Source organism: Scyliorhinus canicula, chromosome 12 (genome assembly GCF_902713615.1).
Source record: "Scyliorhinus canicula chromosome 12, sScyCan1.1, whole genome shotgun sequence".
NCBI lineage: Eukaryota > Metazoa > Chordata > Chondrichthyes > Carcharhiniformes > Scyliorhinidae > Scyliorhinus > Scyliorhinus canicula.
This window is the reverse complement of record NC_052157.1, coordinates 4,414,665-4,429,849: the sequence shown is the minus strand read 5'-3', so window position 1 is coordinate 4,429,849 and position 15,185 is coordinate 4,414,665. Positions and strand designations below refer to the sequence as shown.

The following is a 15,185-nucleotide window of genomic DNA, read 5'->3' as shown; positions in this document are numbered from 1 at the left end:
GAGGGGGAGTGGCACTGTTAATTAGAGAGTGCATGGCAGCACAGTGGGTTAGCCCTGCAGCCTCACGGCGCCGTGTTCCCAGGTTCGATCCCGGCTCTGGGTCACTTACCGTGTGGAGTTTCCACATTCTCCCCGTGTTTGCGTGGGTTTCGCCCCCATAACCCAAAGATGTGCGGGGTAGGTGGATTGGATTAACTGGGTACTCAAAATTTATGTTTAAAAAAAAATTAGGGAGCGCATCACAGCTGCAGAAAAGGAGGTAGTCAAGGAGGGTTTGTCTACTGAGTCAGTATGGGTGGAAGTCAGAAACAAGAAAGGAGCAGTCACTTTGTTGGGAGTTTTCTGTGGACCCCCCAATAGCAGCAGAGAGATGGAGGAACAGATGGAGGAAAAGTGCAGAAGTAACAGAATTGTTGTCATGAGTGACTTCAACTTCCCTAATATTGACTGGAACCTCCTTAGTGCCAATGGTTTGGATGGAGCAGAGTTTGTCAGGTGTGTCCAGGAAGGATTCCTAACTCAATATGTAGATAGGCCGACGAGGGGGGAGGCATATTGGATTTGGTGCTTGGCAATGAAGCAGGCCAGGTATCATGGACGGGATTCACTAAGCCTGGGGCCGGGCCGGAGAATCCCCGCGACTGGCGTGAATCGCACCATGCCGCCCCGACGCCGGCACGCGAATCTCTGCAGAGCGGAGAATCGGCGCCATTGGCATCGGTGTGGTTGGCTTGGCGCCGGTGCCAACCACACCGGCCAGCTCACCGATTCTCGGCCCTGGATGGGCCGAGCGTCCGTGGTGAAAACGCCGAGTCCTGCCGCGCGCCGTCCACACCTGCTCTCAGCCGGCGCAACCTCGGCGTGGAAGGGTCGGGGGTCACCCTGGGGGGGCTCCGATGTGTCGCGGCCCGCAATCGGGGCCCACCGATCGGCGGGCCAGCCTCTCTGGCTGGGGGCCTCCTTTCCTATGCGCTGGCCCTTGTAGTCCTGCGCCATGCCGGCGGGTCGAAGGAAGCCACTGCGCACACGCGGATCCTGCGACGCCCAGTTCGCGCCGGGATCAGCAGCTGGAGCAGCGATAACCACTCCAGTGCCGTGCTGGCCCCCTGTAGGGGCTAGAATTAGTCGTGGGTCGGTTCGTTCACGCCATCATAAAACGCGACGGTGTTTATGATGGCGTGGACACTCTGCCGCGGGATTAGAGAATCCTGTCCCCTATATCTCGGTGGGAGACCATTTTGGTGACAGTGACCACAATTCCTTGACCTTTACCATAGTCATGGAGAGGGATAGGAACACACAGTACGGGAAGGTATTTAATTGGGGGAGGGGAAATTATACTGCCATTAGACAGGAGCTGAGGAGCATAAAGTGGGAACAATTGTTCTCAGGGAAATGCTCAACAGTAATGTGGGGATTGTTTAAGGAGCACTTGCTGCGAGTGCTGGATAGTTTTGTCCCACTGAGACGAGGAAGGAATGGTAAGGTGAAGGAACCTTGGCTGACAAGAGAAGTGGAGCTTCTAGTCAAGAGGAAGAAGGAAACTTACGTAAGGTTGAGGAAGCAAGGATCTGACTTGGCTCTAGAGGGACACAAGGTAGCCAGGAAGGAACTCAAAAATGAGCAAGAAGGGGGCATGAAAAAGGATTATTGAAAACCCCAAGACGTTCAATACTTATGTGAGAAATAAGAGGAGAGTAGGGCCGATCAGGGATAGTGGAGGGAACTTGTATCTAGAGTCTGAGGAGATAGGGGAGGCCCGAAAAGAATATTTTTTTTCAATATTCACTAGAGAGAGCGACCTTGTTGCTTATGAGAACAGTGTGGTTAATAGACTCAAACAGGTTGATATTAAGAAGAAAGATGTGCAGGAAATTTTGAAAAGCATCATGATAGATAAGTCCCCTGGGCCTGACGGGATATACCCCCAAGGTTACTACGGGACGCGAGGGAGGAGATTGCTGCGCCGCTGGCGATGATCTTTGCGTCCTCACTCTCCACTGGAGTAGTACCGGATGATTGGAGGGACGCGAATGTTGTCCCCCTGTTCAAGAAAGGGAATAGGGAAATCCCTGGGAATTACAGACCCATCAGTCTTATGCCTGTGGTGAGCAAAATATTGGAAAGAATTCTGAGATAAGGGGCGGGATTCTCCCACAACTGGCCGGATGGCCCGACGCTGGAACCAAGAGCAGCGCGAACCACTCCGGTGTCGGGTCGACCGGAAGGTGCGGAATCCTTCCCACTTCTGGGGGCTAGGCCGGCACCGGAGGGGTTGGCGCTGCGCCAACCGGCGTCAAACGGCCGGCGCGAGTTGGCACATGCGCAGAACCGCCGGCGTGTTTCCTGAGCATGCGCAGGGGGGTTCTTCTCCGCGCCAGCCATGACGGAGCCCTCCAGCGGCCGGCACGGAAGGAAAGAGTGCCCCCACGGCACAGGCCCACCCGCAGATTGGTGGTCCCCGATTGCGGGCCAGGCCACCATGGGCCGATCCCCCCGCGCCCCTCCGAGGACTCACCCAGCCGGCCTCCAAGCCAGGTCCCGCCGTGATGGACCAAGTCCATTTCACGCCGGCGGGACTGGCCAGGAAACGACGGCCGCTCGGGCCCATCGGGGCCCAGAGAATTGCCGGGGGGCCGCTGCTCCCGGCCGGCGCGGCGTAAATCTCACCCAAAAACCGGCACCGGAGAATACGGCAGCCGGCGTCGGAGCGGTGGGGTGGGATTTGCGCCCCCCCCCCCCCCCCCCCCCCCCCCCCCCCCCCCCCCCCCCCCCAGGGATCTCCGACACGGCGAGGGGTTGGGGAATCCAGCCCAGGATTTATGATTATTTAGAAAAACATAGTTTGATTAAAGATAGTCAGCATGGCTTTGTGAGGGGCAGGTCATGCCTCACAAGCCTCATTGAATTCTTTGAGGATGTGACGAGACACATTGATGAAGGTCGGGCAGTGGATGTGGTGTATATGGATTTCAGTAAGGCATTTGATAAGGTTCCCCATGGTAGGCTCATTCAGAAAGTTAGGGGGCTTGGGATACAGGGAAACCTGGCTGTCTGCATACAGAATTGGCTGGCCGAAAGAAGCCAGTGAGTGGTAGTGGATGGAAACTATTCCGCCTGGAGGTCGGTGACCAGTGGTGAAGGTGTGTAGGTTAGGTTGATCTTAGATTAGCATAAATGGTCAGCACAACATCATGGGCTGAAGGGCCTGTACTGTGCTGTACTGGTCTATAGTTCTATGTTCTATGTAGAAGGGTGTTTTTCTGAATGGAAGGTTGTGACTAGTGGTGTTCCACAGGGATCTGTGCTGGGGCCTATGTTGTTTGTAGTGTACATAAACGATTTGGAGGAAAAGGTAGCTGGTCTAATTAGTAAGTTTGCAGATGACACCAAGTTGCTGGAGTGGCAAATAGTGTTGAGGATTGTCAGAAGATACAGCAGAGCATAGATAGGTTGGAGACTTGGGCAGAGAAATGGCAAATGGAGTTTAATCCGGACAAATGTGAGGTAATGCATTTTGGTACGTTTAACATAGAGGGGAAATATATCGTAAATGGCAAAACTCTGAGGAATATAGAAAGTCAGAGAGATCTGGACGTGCAGGTCCACAGATCTCTGAAGGTGTCAACACAAGTGGACAAGGTAGTCAAGAAAGCATGCGGAATGCTTTCCTTCATTGGATGGGGCATCGAGTATAAAAACTAGCAAGTCATGTTCCAGTTGTATAGAACCTTGGTAAGGCCACACTTGGAATAGTGCACACAATTCTGGCCGCCTCACTTCCAGATGGAGGTGGAGGCTTTGGAGAGGGTGCAGAGGAGGGGTTTCAGGATGTTACCTGGTCTGGAGGGTGTTAGCTATGTGGAGAGGCTGAATAGACTCGGACTGTTTTCATTAGAAAGATGGCGGTTGAGGGGTGGCCTAATAGAGGTCTACAAGATTATGAGGGGCATGGATAGAGTGGATGGGCAGGCACTCTTTCCCAGGGTGGAGGGGTCAGTCACCAGGGGGCATAGGTTTAAGGTCCGTGGGGCAAAGTTTCGAGGAGATGTGCGAGGCAGGTTTTTTTACACAGAGGGTGGTGAGTGCCTGGAACGTGTTGCCAGGGGAGGTTGTGGAAGCAGATACATTAACGGCGTTCAAAAGGCATCTTGACAAACACATGGATAGGATGGGTATAGAGCGATACGGCACAAGGAAGTGCTGAGGGTTTTGGCAAAGGTTGATATCATGACCGGTGTAGTGATCTCTGTATATCAATATACATGATCAACGTATGTAAAAGTAATACAGTCAATTCAACACTAGATGTCTCACTCTGCATGGTATAAGAAAGACTTTCACGCTCTTTCTGGGAGAGTGTGCTTCAACAGAGTGAACAGACAAGACCTAGAATAACTAGAGAGGTTATAAGTTATTTCATTATTATGTTATATAGTTAGTTAGTTATCTTTACTGTATTTTATTTATTTTACTAGTTGAGTATTAAGTACAAAGGTTGGAAAGACGGAGGTTGAGGGGGGACCTGATTGAGGTCTACAAAATTATGAGAGGTATGGACAGGGTGGATAGCAACAAGCTTTTTCCAAGATTGGGGGTGTCAATTACAAGGGGGTCACGATTTCAAAGTGAGAGGGGGAAAGTTTAAGGGAGATATGCGTGGAAAGTTTTTTACGCAGAGGGTGGTGGGTGCCTGGAACGCTTTGCCAGCGGAGCTGGTAGAGGCGGGTACGATAGCGTCATTTATGATGCATCTAGACAGATATATGAACAGGTGGGGAACAGAGGGAAGTAGGCAACAGGTTTAGATAAAGGATCTGGATCGGCGCAGGCTGGGAGGGCCGAAGGGCCTGTTCCTGTGCTGTAATTTTCTTTGTTCTTTGTTCTTTTGACTCACAAATATTATTTATATTACTCATTAAATTAGTTCATCTTTGCAAGAAGACTATTGTTCATTTCATCAACTCGGCTGGTTCAAAGAGTAATATATATATTACGTAAAGTAATATAACAACCGGTACAGACTTGGAGGGCCGAAGGGCCTGTTCCTGTGATGTATTATTGTTCTTTTTTCTTTGAATGTTAAAAATAAGTGCAATCAGTGGAAATTCCTAATGTTCATTAATTCATAGGTGGGGGGGGGGGGGGGGGGGGGGGAACAGCCTGTGGCGGGGCCTGTTTCCAACACATTGTTTATAAACTAGCACACAAAAATCACAGAAACTCCAGTTGCTCTGAAGACAAATTGTATTTAAACTTCTGCCATCTTTTGTGCCAGTTATGGCAATTTTTGCCAAACTGCGGCAAGTGATCAGCAGAACAGAATAGAAACCCCAAGCCAAGGCGTCTCGGTGCGACTGTTGGCTCATCCGTATGTCGGCTTTACCTTTTTGATTTTCCTTATGTCAACATCTTCGTCATTCTGTGCCGCAGGTTGCGTTAATTGGATGCGTTCGTTGTTTTTAAGCAGTGAAGCAATCTGTTTGAAGTAAAGAGACATAAATTCAGTGCTCCCATTCTGCTGGCTGTGCTCAGAGGAAGTGTGGACATGGGCGAGTCAAAGTTATGGAGATTCTCACTGACTGAAGTCGCATGCAGGTTCAACAGGGAACGACCGACACCTTCCCTTCCCTGAAGGACATTAGAACCAGTTCTGTTTTAATGACAATCCAATAGCTGTCAGGGCAAACTTGCAATTGCACATTGTGCTATATTGGGATATGAATTCACAACCTCTGGCTTGCTTGTCCAAAACTCCTTTGGCTGATTCGCATGGGGCAGCAACAAGCTCACCCTGAGGACCAAGCTGATGGTTTATAAGGCCTGTCTTCTCTGCTATATATCTACGATGCATGGGTGACTTATAGCTATCAAGAAAAGAAGCTCATCACTATCCATGGAATATCCTGGTATATCCAGGCAGGAATAAATGTGGCAGTCCTCTCAAAGACAGAGAGCTCCCAAGTGTGTTGGCTCAAATCAAACAGAGGTGACTTTGGTGGATTGGGCATGTCTACACGATGCAGAATGGCCGCGTACCCAAAGACCACCCGTATGGTGCGGTATCCAGAGCCAGAAAACTAATGGGGGGTTGGGGGGGGGTGGGGGGCTCCAAGGTTCCCCTTCAAGTATGTTTGCAAGTGTGACATGAAGGCCCAAAACATTGATTATTGTACCTGGGAGTCACTAGCTGGCGAAGGAGGGAAATGGCTACACCTCCTGTGGGCTGGCGTGCCTTACCACAATGGCCAGTGGCTACAGCAATGCGGCAACAAGCACCAACGCTGAAAGAACCGGCTTAATGTGCGGCACTTGTGGCAGAACCTGTCTCTTGTGGATTGGTCTTCATCACCATCAGCAAAGGTTCACCAAAGGAAGGCAGTCCACCGATATGAACTCTTTGCTGCACGTCCAATATCTTTCATGGATGGAAGGATGGCGAGAAGGTGACCCAAAACTAGAACCATTTCACTGCTGAGCAATGTCTGCAGAGGCGGTGGACATTCATCCATTCATAGCAGAGACTGTTACAGTCCAGTCTTCATAAACTGGGGAAGCAAAATATGTGTGTGTGGGGGGGGGGGAAGCCCGCTCTCAATGTTCCATAGTGTAAGATCTTCACTACCAAGTAATGATCCTTTTTGTATGGGTGGCATGGTGACATAGTGGCTTCGATGCTGAGGTCCCGGGTTTGATCCCAGTCCCCAGTCACTGTCCGTGTGGAGTTTGCACATTCTCCCCGTGTCTGCGTGGGTCTCACCCCCACAACCCAAAGATGTGCAGGTTAGGTGGATTGGCCACGCTAAATTGCCCCTTAATTGGAAAAAAAATAATTGGGTGCTCAAAATTTAGGTTTAAAAAATTATCCTTTGTGTGTGAGTCAAGAGTTGCCAGACTATTTTGACAGTGGGGTCATCATAGTTTTAAAAGAAAAACATTTTAAAACGCTTCCAATTAAGGGGAAATTTCACGTGGCCAATCCGTGGCCATTCCCGTATCAGCCTCCCCGAACAGGTGCCGGATTGTGGCGACTAGGGGCTTTTCACAGTAACTTCATTTGAAGCCTACTTGTGACAATAAGCGATTTTCATTTCATTCATTTCATTTCATTTCATTCACCTACCCGGCACATCTTTGGGTTGTGGGGGCGAAACCCACGCAGACACGGGGATAATGTGCAAACTCCATACGGACAGTGACCCAGAGCCGGGGTCGAACCTGGGACCTCGGCGCCCTGAGGCAGCAGTGCTAAACACTGCGCCGTGGGTGGAGGGGGAGGGGGCATCATAGTTGAGATCAATCCTGCTCCCACCGAACATTCCCATATGTGCATTTTTTCCAACAGGGTTCACTGATTGGAAGCCAGGGCCGGAATTCTCCAGCTGTTCCCATTCATCTTCCCGGCGGCAGTGCATCGCGGGTTTCCCGGCGGTGAGGTGTGGCTTCAATGGGAAATCCCAGGGACAATTGCCGGAAAGAGAGAATCCTGCTGCCAGTGGACAAACACGCGGCTGGGGGACCGGAGGATCCAGCCCCGGGAGGGAGACTCCTGATTTAACTCCTGATTTGAACCACTCCCTACCGAGATTGTGGAGGAATCTTGGTAAATAAAGCAGCTGCTCGATGACCTACATTTAACAACGCTGGAATAATGTCCACACTGCATCTCCCAGACCTAACAGCCTCACATTAATCAACGTGAACGGGGAGAAATGTGCCGCTCTGTTCCTTGCCCTACCTCAGACTTTAATCGTTCCACTTCAATCTCCTGATCTTCAATTTGGTGCCGAAGCCGCTTTGCCACTGTTTTCTCAGTCTCAACAATCTGCAGCAAGTGCAGGTATTTCTGCATCAGCGACTCGTGTTCTGTCGCAAGGTTTCTGTAACTGTTCCAAGAATATGGCTGTTAACACATCGAACAAAATGGAGCTCGCGGTTTCTTTTTTTAACGTGTGTTTATGGAATTTACTATTTTAGCGAATAATGCAACCAAGTTACAAAGTGATACATTGTCGTAAACAAGGCGAAGAAAACAGCTTAACACACGTGAATGCTGAATGGAACAGGAGAATGATATCACCACTGGCTCGATACAATCACTGATCACTCATATGGCCCCACCAGAGCCCACGGGAGGAACAGGATTGAGTCATAACTACAGCACAGTAGCACAGTGGTTAGTGGCAGTGCACCGCTGGTTTCCTCCGGGTGCTCCGGTTTCCTCCCACCGCTTGGGTCACTGGCTGTGCGGAGTCTGTACGTTCTCCCTGTGTGTGCATGGGTTTCCTCCGGGTGCTCCGGTTTCCTCCCACAGTCCAAAGGTGTGCAGGTTAGGTGGATTGGCCATGCTAAATTGCCCTGAGTGTCCAAAATTGCCCTTAGTATTGCGTGGGGTTACTGGGTTATGGGGATAGGGTGGAGGTGTTGACCTTGGGTAGGGTGCTCTTTCCAAGAGCTGGTGCAGACTCGATGGGCCAAATGGCCTCCTTCTGCACTGTAAATTCTATGATTCTATGAATTCTATGACATGGCAAAAAGCAGTGCAGACCCTCTTCCCACTCCGCACAAGTCTACAATCATCACAAATAAATCAGTATGAATTTGCTACGGATTGCTCAGATGTGCATCAATGTACAACCCCCCCAAACCCCAGCAACACCAAAGGTCACAAATGGCCATCACAGCCTCTTCTCCTGGGATATCAAACCCATCCGCACCCACGTAGCAGCCAAGAAGAGATTCATTGTTCCCACCAAAATGAAAACCAAAGAAAATACACAAAAATTCCAGTTCTAAGAGGACTTACATACATGACACACAACGCAACTTAACCCCAATCTGGGCCCAGACTAGAGTCAAAGTCCTTCCATACATGTGCGGAGAGAGGATTGCGATCAAACCTTCAGGGGCTCCTGAAGAAGGAAAGACCAGGGGCCGCGATTCAGCCACTGCTTTGCACCCGGCCCCAAATTGGGTACTGCGCTAGGCCGATCTCGGGTCACCCGGCTCGTTCCGCCCGGTGCCATCTGGATGTGAACTATCCTCAATCTCAGTGAAGGTGAACTGACCCAACCAAACCCAACCCTCACCCCACCCTGACTCCACTCAATAGCAGTGAAAATGCACAAATCACACTCCACATAATCGACAAAATCTGATTTTGCTGAATCAGAATAATCGACCATACAGGCCATCAAACTCACACATCGCATCCCCTGTAGGGAAAAGGACAGCAACAATGTTCAACAACATGTTCAACAGGGAATAATGTCCAGGAAAACAGAAGACACTGTTTTCAAACTCCTGGATAAAGACAGCTTCCATGTTGCTCAAGAAGGAAAAAGCAGGATCAACCGGCGCTCTTCAGCATCTCTCAAGGATCCCAACGATTGAAGCACGAGACACCATCACCTTCTCCATGCCACTCACCGATCCCCAGGTGGTCCACAGCCGAGGCCCCGGCCAGGGGAAATGGCTTGTCTGGTTCAGCCCTCGTGACTAGCATCGGGAACAGGACAATACAGGACCAGTGATCGGGGGCCCAACTACTCCCTGCCCTCGAAGATAGGATACGATGTGCTCCAACAAATCTGATGCAACTTGACTCCAAAGAGTACCAAAGCCTGGCAGTCCATTTCCAAACTCAGCCAGGAACCCGCCTTCCACCTTTCGCCAAGGACCAGGCTCGGGGGGGACACCCCACCCAGCTCTCATCTCCCAAACCCATCAGGTTAGAAGACACGCCATGTAGCGTAGTCTCAATTACACGGAGGCGAACACTCACCAAGTGATCTCTCTCGAGTACAAGAACCTCCACGTGCACCTCCACCACTCCGCAAAAATACCCCACAATTCCCGAAAGTGAGCACTGATGACCCGTACCGCACCACCGAGACCTTCAGCCAAGACGGCATTTTCGAGAACACCTTCAATGGCGACCATCATCCAGATGCACACAGCAGCGCCAAGGTGAGAGCCCGCTCATCAACAACTGCGCCACGGCGAGCAGGGCCCCACAACCGCCCATTCCAACCACTCCGAACCGACAGCAATGCGAACATTTTATCTCAGCTCTTCCTTTCAGAAGCACCAATCAGGAACCTCCCAGGAGGGAACACAACCATATAGCCCAAGAAAAGACTGTGGTGAGATAACCACTGTAGTTATGTGTACTTGCAGCAGGGGGATGTATGGCTATACCTGTAATACAGGTTCCTCCGGTGAGCCCCTGCCGGCTAGCTCCGCCCACAGGGAGCTTGTGTATAAATATGCATGTGAGCCACTCAGACCCTTAGTCTACAGTTGCAGATGGAGGGACAGCATCGTACAACAATAAAGCCTCTATTGTACCAGTCTCTCGGCTTTGAGTATAATTGTTAGCGCTACAATTTATTGTTGTACGATTTCCCATTCACCATGGACATCAGAATCAAGCCTGACCGTCTGCAGCTGGATCCGCAGTCGCCTCACGCCAGAAAAGACTTTGTTCACTGGCTCGCAGTCTTCGAGGCCTACATCTCTTCAGCGGACCCTCCCCCGATGGAGGCTCAGAAAAAGCAACTCCTGTACTCCAGACTTAGCTCCAGTGTCTTTCCGCTCATTCGAGATGCGACCGACTACACCGCAGCTATGGAACTGCTCAAGGAGAATTATGCACCATCGGCGAACACCCTGTTTGCGAGGCATCAACTTTCTACTCGCGTCCAGCAGCCGGGTGAGTCGATTGAGGACATCAGGAGGGCCCTTATACCTCTGGTACGAGACTGCGACTGCCGGGCCCTCACAGCCGCGGAACATTCTGAGTTACTCATGCGCGATGCCTTCGTTACAGGCATTGCATCGGACCCCATCCGGCAACGACTGCTGGAAGGGGTCGCCCCCGACCTCGCGGCCGCAAAGGCCCTGGCGCTTTCCATGATGGCCGTCTCCCGTAGTGCGCGAACTTACTCCGCTAGCCACTCGGTCCACCCGTCCTACCCCTCGTGGACCCCGCAAACGGCCCCCCCCAGCAGCCGCCCCCACGCACTATGCCTGCGCTGCCCGCCACACCGCACCCCCTGGGGGTCCCCACTGTTACTTCTGCGGTCAGCAGAAGCACCCTCGCCAACGCTGCCCGGCCCGCACTACGTCCTGCAAAGCTTGTGGCAAGAAAGGCCACTTTGCAGCGGTGTGTCAGTCCCGGACGGTCGCCGCTATCGCGCCGCCGGTCCCCACGCCTCAGCCGCTCCCTCAATGGGCCCCGCCGTCCGCTTCCCCCGATCCCACGTGCGATCAGTGGGCACCGCCATCTCTCGCTGCCCCCGCCACGTGCACTCCATGGGCGCCGCCATCTTTATCCACCACCGCCATGTGCGTTCCTTGGGCGCCGCCATTTTGTTCCGACCCCACAACGTGCGCTCCATGGGCGCCGCCATTTTACCCACAGGTACTGCAGATGCTGCCATCTTTTCTCCAGGTGCCGCCATTTTGTCCTCTCCCTGGAACGGGGCCACGGGACACGGGTCACTACCTCTCCTCATCGGACTCATCTGACTCAACCGCCGATCGACCGCTGCTTGCCTCCGTAACGCTCGACCAGTCCCGTCCTCGCAACCTGGCACCCTCTTCCACATCGGTGCTGGTCAACGGCCACGTGACCTCCTGCCTCATCGACTCCGGGAGCACCGAGAGCTTCGTCCACCCGGACACGGTAAGGCGCTATTCCCTTGCGGTCCATCCCGCCAACCGGCAGATCTCTCTCGCCTCCGGGTCCCACTCCGTCCCGATCTGGGGTTTCTGCCTGGTTAAACTTACTGCACAGGGCGTGGAATTCGACCGTTTCCGTCTGTACATTCTCCCCGACCTCTGCGCGTCACTCTTACTAGGCCTGGATTTCCAGTGCAATCTCCAGAACCTCACCCTCAAATTCGGCGGACCCCTACCTCCCCTCACCGTTTGCGGCTTCGCGACCCTCAGGGTCGAGCCCCCCTCACTCTTTGCCAATCTGACCGCAGATTGCAAGCCCGTCGCCACCAGGAGCAGACGGTACAGCACCCAGGACAAGGCCTTCATCAGGTCCGAAGTCCAGCGGCTGCTTCGGGAGGGTATCATCGAGGCCAGCAACAGCCCTTGGAGAGCCCAGGTGGTAGTGGTTAAGACCGGGGAGAAGCACAGGATGGTCGTGGACTACAGCCAGACCATCAACCGGTACACGCAGCTCGACGCGTACCCCCTCCCCCGCATTTCTGACATGGTCACTCAGATTGCACAGTACCGGGTCTTCTCTAGTATTGACCTGAAATCCGCCTACCACCAGCTCCCCATCCGTAAATCGGACCGTCCCTACACTGCCTTCGAGGCAGACGGTCGTCTGTACCAATTTCTGAGGGTTCCCTTCGGCGTCACGAATGGAGTCTCGGTATTTCAGCGAGAAATGGACCGAATGGTTGACCGGTACGGACTGCAGGCCACCTTCCCGTACCTCGACAATGTCACCATCTGCGGCCATGACCAGCAGGACCATGATGCCAACCTTTATAAATTCCTCCACACCGCATCTCTCCTTAATCTCACGTACAACAAGGAGAAATGCGTGTTCCGCACAGACCGCTTAGCCATCCTTGGCTACGTAGTCCAAAACGGACTACTGGGGCCCGATCCCGACTGCATGCGCCCCCTCATGGAGCTCCTCCTCCCCCACTGCCCCAAGGCCCTCAAACGCTGCCTTGGGTTTTTTTCTTATTACGCCCAGTGGGTCCCACAATACGCGGACAAGGCCCGGCCACTTATCCAGTCCACACATTTTCCCCTCTCGGCCGAGGCACAACAGGCCTTCGCCCGCATTCATAGAACAGTACAGTACAGCACAGAACAGGCCCTTCGGCCCTCGATGTTGTGCTGAGCAATGATCACCCTACTCAAGTCAACGTATCCACCCTATACCAGTAACCCAACAAAACCCCCCCCCACCCCCATTAACCTTAACCTTATTTTTTAGGACACTAAGGGCAATTTAGCATAGCCAATCCACCTAACCGATCCACCTAACCACCTAATTCGATCTGACATAGCCAGGGCGGGGATGCACGCGGTAGACGAGACACTGCCTTTCCAAGTAGAGAGCGACTCTTCAGATGTCGCCCTTGCCGCCACTCTAAACCAGGCAGGCAGACCCGTGGCATTCTTTTCCCGCACCCTCCATGCCTCCGAAATTCGGTATTCCTCTGTTGAAAAGGAGGCCCAGGCAATCGTTGAAGCGGTGCGGCACTGGAGGCATTACCTGGCCGGCAGGAGATTCACTCTCCTCACTGACCAACGGTCGGTAGCCTTCATGTTCAACAACACGCAGCGGGGCATGATCAAGAATGACAAAATCTTGCGGTGGAGAATCGAGCTCTCCACCTTTAACTACGAGATCTTGTATCGCCCTGGCAAGCTCAACGAGCCCCCAGACACCCTCTCCCAAGGTACATGTGCCAGCGCACAAGTAAACCAGCTCCGTGCCTTGCACGAGAGCCTTTGCCATCCGGGGGTCACTCGTTTGTACCATCTGATCAAAGCCCGCAATCTGCCCTACTCCGTCGAGGAAGTACGGACAGTCACCAGAGACTGCCAGATCTGTGCCGAGTGCAAGCCGCACTTCTACCGGCCAGATCGCGCGCGCCTGGTAAAAGCGTCCCGCCCCTTTGAACGCCTCAGCGTGGATTTCAAAGGGCCCCTTCCCTCCACCGACCGCAACACCTACATCCTTAGTGTGGTCGATGAATTTTCTAGGTTCCCATTCGCCATCCCATGCCCGGATATAACGTCTGCCACCGTCATCAAGGCCCTGGATTCCATTTTCGCCCTGTTCAGTTTCCCCGCCTACATCCACAGTGACAGGGGTTCCTCGTTCATGAGCGATGAGCTGCGTCATTTCCTGCTCAGCAGGGGTATCGCCTCCAGCAGGACGACCAGCTGCATCCCCCGGGGTAACGGGCAGGTAGAGAGGGAGAACGGGACGGTATGGAGGGCCGTCCAGCTGGCCCTACGGTCCAGGAACCTCCCAGCCGCTCGCTGGCAGCAGGTCCTCCCTGATGCGCTCCATTCCATTCGGTCACTACTGTGCACCGCAACTAACAGTACACCCCATGAACGTGTTTTTGCCTTCCCTAGGAAGTCCACATCCGGGGTGTCGCTCCCAACGTGGCTCACGACTCCGGGCCCAGCCCTTCTCCGTAGGCATGTCCGGCACCACAAGGCGGAACCCCTGGTGGACAAAGTACGCCCCCTACACGCCAACCCTCAGTATGCCTACGTGGAGTTCCCCGACGGCCGCCAGGACACAGTCTCGCTCCGGGACCTGGCTCCCTCAGGTGCCGATCCCATGCCCACACCCCTTTCTCTTCCCGCGCCAACCCCGGCGCCCCCCTATTCGTCCCCACCAGGTCCATCCCTCATCCCCCTGCCCACCCTGGAGGACATGGAAGATTTTGGCTTGCTCTCGGAGTCATCCCGCCAGCAGCCAGCACCAACACCGCCAACACCTGCACCATTGTTGCCATCACCGCCTGTGCCGATGTCACCATCACAGCTACGCCGATCACAGCGGAACGTTCGACCACCGATTCGGCTCAACCTGTAACCTGCTAACCGGATGGACTCTTGATTTTCCTTGTTGGACTCTCTTGTAAATAGCATCCTTTGCATTAGAGTTACATGTCACCCCCGCTGGACTTTTTTTACAGGGGGTGAATGTGGTGAGATAACCACTGTAGTTATGTGTACTGCAGTAGGGGGATGTATGCCTGTACCTGTAATACAGGTTCCTCCGGTAAGCCCCTGCCGGCTAGCTCCGCCCACAGGGAGCTTGTGTATAAATATGCATGTGAGCCACTCAGACCTTTAGTCTACAGTTGCAGATGGAGGGACAGCATCGTACAGCAATAAAGCCTCTATTGTACCAGTCTTTCGGCTTTGAGTATAATTGTTAGCGCTACAAAGACAAATATGCACCAAGGTGAAATGTCGGATTAAAAGATGAGCAGAACTATGGACCGCAAAAACGTGACCGCTCCCGCACTCAATGCCAATGCTTGGTGTTTCTGATCTCAAATCGAGGCATCGGATTGGCTGCACTGGATCACATGGATTTGTTAGATGGGAGGAGACTGAGATCCGTCCAGTTTGTCTTCTACATGGAAATCGCATGGAAGAGAGAAAGACTC

At 52.9% G+C, this 15,185-nt stretch overlaps 1 protein-coding gene across 1 annotated transcript in view; it reads right to left on the bottom strand.

Moving 5' to 3' along the window:
* The window catches only part of rasgrf1 (Ras protein specific guanine nucleotide releasing factor 1), a 173,218-nt gene that overhangs the window by 88,768 nt on the left and 69,265 nt on the right, over positions 1 to 15,185 (bottom strand). The window contains exons 3-4 of the mRNA XM_038813451.1: positions 7,739 to 7,886; positions 5,387 to 5,479 (exon numbers count right to left, since the gene is read on the bottom strand). Coding sequence (XP_038669379.1) covers positions 5,387 to 5,479; positions 7,739 to 7,886 — 241 coding nt within the window. The remainder of the gene's footprint in view (positions 1 to 5,386; positions 5,480 to 7,738; positions 7,887 to 15,185) is intronic.